General features: G+C 40.2%; 1 protein-coding gene across 2 annotated transcripts in view; it reads left to right on the top strand.

Moving 5' to 3' along the window:
- The first annotated feature begins 1,661 nt into the window (after window positions 1-1,661).
- LOC138027847 (calmodulin-like) overlaps window positions 1,662-5,000 on the top strand; it is a 13,635-nt gene continuing 10,296 nt past the window's right edge. For both annotated transcript variants that reach the window (XR_011127521.1, XM_068875465.1), the window contains exons 1-2: window positions 1,662-1,830; window positions 2,010-2,046. Coding sequence is in view for 1 of the 2 variants with exons in the window: in XM_068875465.1 (XP_068731566.1) it covers window positions 1,801-1,830; window positions 2,010-2,046 (67 nt within the window). In the remaining variant the exon portion in view is untranslated. The remainder of the gene's footprint in view (window positions 1,831-2,009; window positions 2,047-5,000) is intronic.

Below are 5,000 nucleotides of genomic sequence, written 5' to 3'. Positions count from 1 at the left end.
GGCCCGTAACCAGGCGGGGGGGGGGGGGGGGGGGGGGGGCCCAAAGGTCCGCATTTTGATACTCAATATCCAAGTTAAGGCGTGCAGTCGGTTAAACTGAAGTTTAAAACTTAACATTTAAATAAAATCAAAGAATGGAAAAAGCAGTAATTTATTCACTGGGAAACTAAAACCAACTGCACCCTAGTAGCCCGAGCCATTCAGAACATTTCAATGAGGGCACAGCTAAGGGTGCGTTTTTTTGGAAAAACCAAAAACGGGTTTCTGATCTCGAATCAATGGATTTTCCAGTTTCAAAAAACGCAAAATCCGAAATTATTTTCCATGACAACGCAAACAAACAAACCCAGAGTTGCGTGCAAATTTTAAAAACAAGAAAAAAAATAGCGGTTAAGTTTGTTTTCGAGAAGTTCTTAAATGAAAATGCCATCAGTAAAAAAATACCTTGGCGATCGATAAAAAGAAATGACGAAAAACATGATTTTTTCGCTGTAGGAAAGGTGCTAACAAAATTGTTGCTGTCAAGAAACTTTTAGTGTATTTTCTGGTGTGAAATTTGTAGGAAACCTAACTATTTTCGACCTATTATGTCTTCGATCGTACGGTGAAAATAGCACGAGAAAAACATTTGGGCTTAACTGTCACGTACGGCGGTAGCTGTTGTGTACCATTTTTGCATGGAAAACCGCTTGTCAAAAATACTTTTTTCAAATCCTTTCCCAAAAAACGCTGAAGTGATGAATCTAGCCTGCAGTGCAGGCGTATTTTGGGCGCGCGAGTGCACATTTTCGTATTAGGCCACCATCTTTCTAAGATTTTGTAACTGTGGAAGATTGGGGCGAGGAAATATTTGCTGAGGGAGTAGGCATTAAGTGGGAAAATGGGGAAGGGGGGAGGGGGAGGGGAAGTTATTTCGAGTGTCCCACCCCCAACCCGCCACTGCACCAACCCTCTCCCGGTCAAGCATCTAATCACAATCCAAGATGGCGGCATCGAAAACCTGGTTTATCAAGCGTTCCGCGCCAAAATAACGCCTGCACTGCAGGCTATCATGAATCTCAAAAATCCGCATTTAGATTTAATTCGAAGTATCCTCCTCGAGTGTGGATACTTTCCTACCGTGTACTTTCCCGCTACAATTTCTCATGTATTGCTACTTTCCCAAATAAATGGATCAGACAATCAAAAATACATTTCGGTAGTTTGGTCCACTTTGGCCTCGTTAGCACCCCCCCCCCCCCCCACATGAAATCCTAGTTACGGGCCTGATTAACTTTCTGCGTGGCAAGTTTTAAAAATAATCTTTACGTAAGAACATTTTGAGCGCGAACGTCCTTAAGAAATAATTTAATCAATTCACTTCTTTTATGCGAAATTGTGAGTTTTTATATGAAAATGCTTTCGCGGTATACGATCACATCTTGAAGTCTCTTTTTGGAACATGCGATCTTTGTTGATAAAACAACAAGAAATATTTCCCCTTCAGTCAAAAGAATTGCAACATCAAGGCAGAAAAAGGAGATAATTCTGATCCTTTTTTGCCAACTATCGCTCTAGACATGTTCTGCAATACAGCTGGTTTGCATGGGACACAACTCTCATATTACACAACGCCTCTACCTCGATTTAAAATTCATGTATTTACGTTACGAAGACGCGAATAGAAAGTTATAAATATTTTATTTGACTACCCTCACCAACTGAGTGAGAACGTGAGCTGCTGAAGAAAGATAAACAAAATTCTCGCGGAATGGCCTTTTTCGTGCGTTAAATAATCCAAAGCAGTTGTAATACTTCCAGATGAACGCCATGCCGAATAAACAAATCGAGGTAGGACATTGAAAGACAACTTACATCCTAAATTCTGTCGGGAGCTGTGGCGCTTGTTTAATGCAGCGTTGAAACCACAGAACGAGTTTATATGTTGGCAATAACCACTGGGAAGTGTATTTTGCAGTTCTTGCTAATCTCATAAGCTAGTTTTCTTTTGTTCAAACTGTTCCCTACAGAAGCAGGACAAAAGATTATCCGAAGAACAAATTGCTGGTAAGTTAATGGAACCGTTCATCAAACACAAGGTATTGGTACTATTTGCAACGAAGTTAATCTTAGCAATGACCCGCTCTTGGTAAATTAAAGCGAGCCTTTCATTTTCGTAGGAGCTGTGAAACGAACAGTGAGTTAAATAAAGAAAACAAGACAAAATTTATTTCGAATGAATTTGGACGGTCTGAATATCTTTGAGATTTTGTTTCTAAATTACAGCGCGGAAATGAGAATTGAAGAATTATTTTTTGCTCCCAAAGCGGAGCAAAAGTCTCGAAGATAAAAGAAATTATCCTGTCGAACTAACGAGGCATGGAAGATTAATTAGGCGGTGAATAAGGTCGCGTGGCTTAATTTCTGCGGTGCGAACGCGCTCATGAAACATGAGCTAATTTCGCGTGCAAGTGTTATTTAAAACGCGTATCAGCATTGTATGCAAAACATCTCAACTTCGGAGTTTTGTTTATTAAAACAACGCCATATGCGCACCTGCTAACTCTTTTCAACAGTTTGAAGCCTTAGAATAGAATTTGAGTTTCATTAATATTCTGTTTGAACACATTTTTAAAAAATGTAAGAATTTGAGGCAAATAACATGAACGGGAAATGAGTGATCTTTCGATTCCTCAAGTCGCTTGATTGGGAATCAACTCGATATTTCTTCGGCACCTTTGGAAAAATCTTCGCGTCTCTGATAGTCTAGGACAAAACCTACTTTCTAAGTAGTTACCGGTATTATCAACAAAACTATTAGTTGAAAGTCACTTTCTAGAAGCGGACGAGAGGTAATTTATACAAACTTGTGCGTGTTTACTAGTAGGCTGAATGTGAGCCGATTCGGAGTCTAGTTATTTAGGGACTTTAGGATCTGCGACGGTCGACGAAATCGTCACCTCAAAATATAACTTGGCACTATCATAAGTCTTTTGCGATTATTCAGTCTCGTTCACGTCCTACAATATGAGCGAAGTATCCTAAAAAGAAATTGGTACGAGCGGTTTCAGAGTGAAAAGAGAGAATGAAAGATTCTCTGCTGCATGCTTAAGTTGTCGTCAAAACCTCAAATTTGATGATTTCACGTCGTCGTCACGCAGAGGACCGCAAACATTCTTGCTTAAGTCCGTGCTGCACGTGCAGCATGCACGATTATTTATGCTCTTTTAACCAATGATATTATTTTTTTGTGGTGTTGTCGTAGTCGTAGCCGTTGTCGTTTCTTAAACTCCCTAGTTTAAGAAACCACGAAAGCTATGGCGACGAAAACTTCACTTGAAAGTAGTAGTTTATGTTGTAGAATATGGGCGAAGTATGCTTCAAACAGATTCAGGTTTGTACGGATTTGAAGCAAAGAGAGAGAAGAAAAGATTCACTGTTGTTTGTCCATGTTGTCGTCAAAACCAGAAAATTGGCCATTTTACGTTGTTGTTTTGACAAGTACGGGAGAGAATTGTTCAAAAATGCGTGCCGCACGTACAGCACGATAAATTTTTCCTCTTTTAACCGATAATTTTACTTCTTTTTGGCGTTAGCGTTGCCGAAGCCGTCCTAGTTTCTTAAACTCCCTATTTAGCAAGGGGCACAAGACCTTAACCTTCCTTAACTGGAACTTGTTAAGGATGTTTTTCGGTCTTAGGAATACAGCACTCCTTTGTTGTTAAATTCCACGGACGGTCATAACACATCTTGGGTAGACTATCACTTATCGGACTAAAATGAAGCAGGATAAAAGAACAATTGTTATTTGTATTAGGCCTTGCTAATAAGTATTGTTATGTACGCTTTTTTCTTTTTGTTTCATGGACATTAATTATTTCGGATCCGGTATATGAAAGACTAGCCCAGGTGTTACTTATGATCTGCTCCGGAAATTTCTGAAGGACGACTTAAGGGCTGATTTACACGGTACGACTTTGTCGCATACGACAACTGCTTACGGCAGGCCCACGACATGATTTACGATTGTTGTGTACGTCAGAAAAAATGTCGCATGCGACAAAATCGTATCGTGTAAATCGGCCCTAAGACATTGTTAGGGCCGATTTACACGATACGGTTTTGTCGCATGCGACAAGCATCACGACAGGCCTACGACATGACTTACGATTGTCGCAGCGTTTTAAGGGCCGATTTACACGATACGATTTTGTCGCATGCGACAGGCCTACGACATGACTTTACGATTGTCGCAGCGTTTTAAAACATGTTTTAAAATGCTACGACATTTTTGCAGACGTACACAACAATCGTAAATCATGTCGTGGGCCTGTCGTAAGCCGTTGTCGCATGCGACAAAGTCGTACCGTGTAAATCGGCCCTAAAACATGTTTTAAAATGCTACGACATTTTTTCTGACGTACACAACAATCGTAAATCATGTCGTGGGCCTGTCGTAAGCCGTTGTCGCATGCGACAAAGTCGTACCGTGCAAATCGGCCCTTAGCAATTCCGCTAACAATGTGACGTGCGTGGGGTCTTTCTCCGAATTTTCCACTCTCGCTCGTTAGGAACAAAAACTAAACAGGTTATTCACCGGCCTTAAGCTTGCTCGGTCCTTACAAGGGAAGAACTGTGCCCAAGGTCTCGAGTATGGCCCTCGGTCTGCGGCCTTGTGTTATACTTGAGACCTTGGGCACAGTTTTTGGCACGACATTCACCCTCTCTTACTTCGTAATTCACTTACTCTTTTTAATTATAAACATAAACAAAGAGATTGTTTTCACTCATTATAAATTTTTATACCAAGTAGATCAATTACTGACAGTGAATTCTTTCTTTTCCACCCATAGTTTATCCCATAGTTTATACTCACACTATCATTAATTATGTTTATTTTGCTTTATATGCAGCAAGTTGTAATAGTCTGCCTTTTCTCTGTTAATATTGTAATTATTACGTTTTATTGCCATTGTAACTTAGCAGCACATTGTAACTCTCTGACCTACGCCATATAAGCC

The sequence above is a fragment of the Montipora capricornis genome, chromosome 12 (assembly GCF_036669925.1).
Source record: "Montipora capricornis isolate CH-2021 chromosome 12, ASM3666992v2, whole genome shotgun sequence".
Classification (NCBI taxonomy): Eukaryota; Metazoa; Cnidaria; class Anthozoa; order Scleractinia; family Acroporidae; genus Montipora; species Montipora capricornis.
This window is presented reverse-complemented; position numbering and strand designations above follow the sequence as displayed.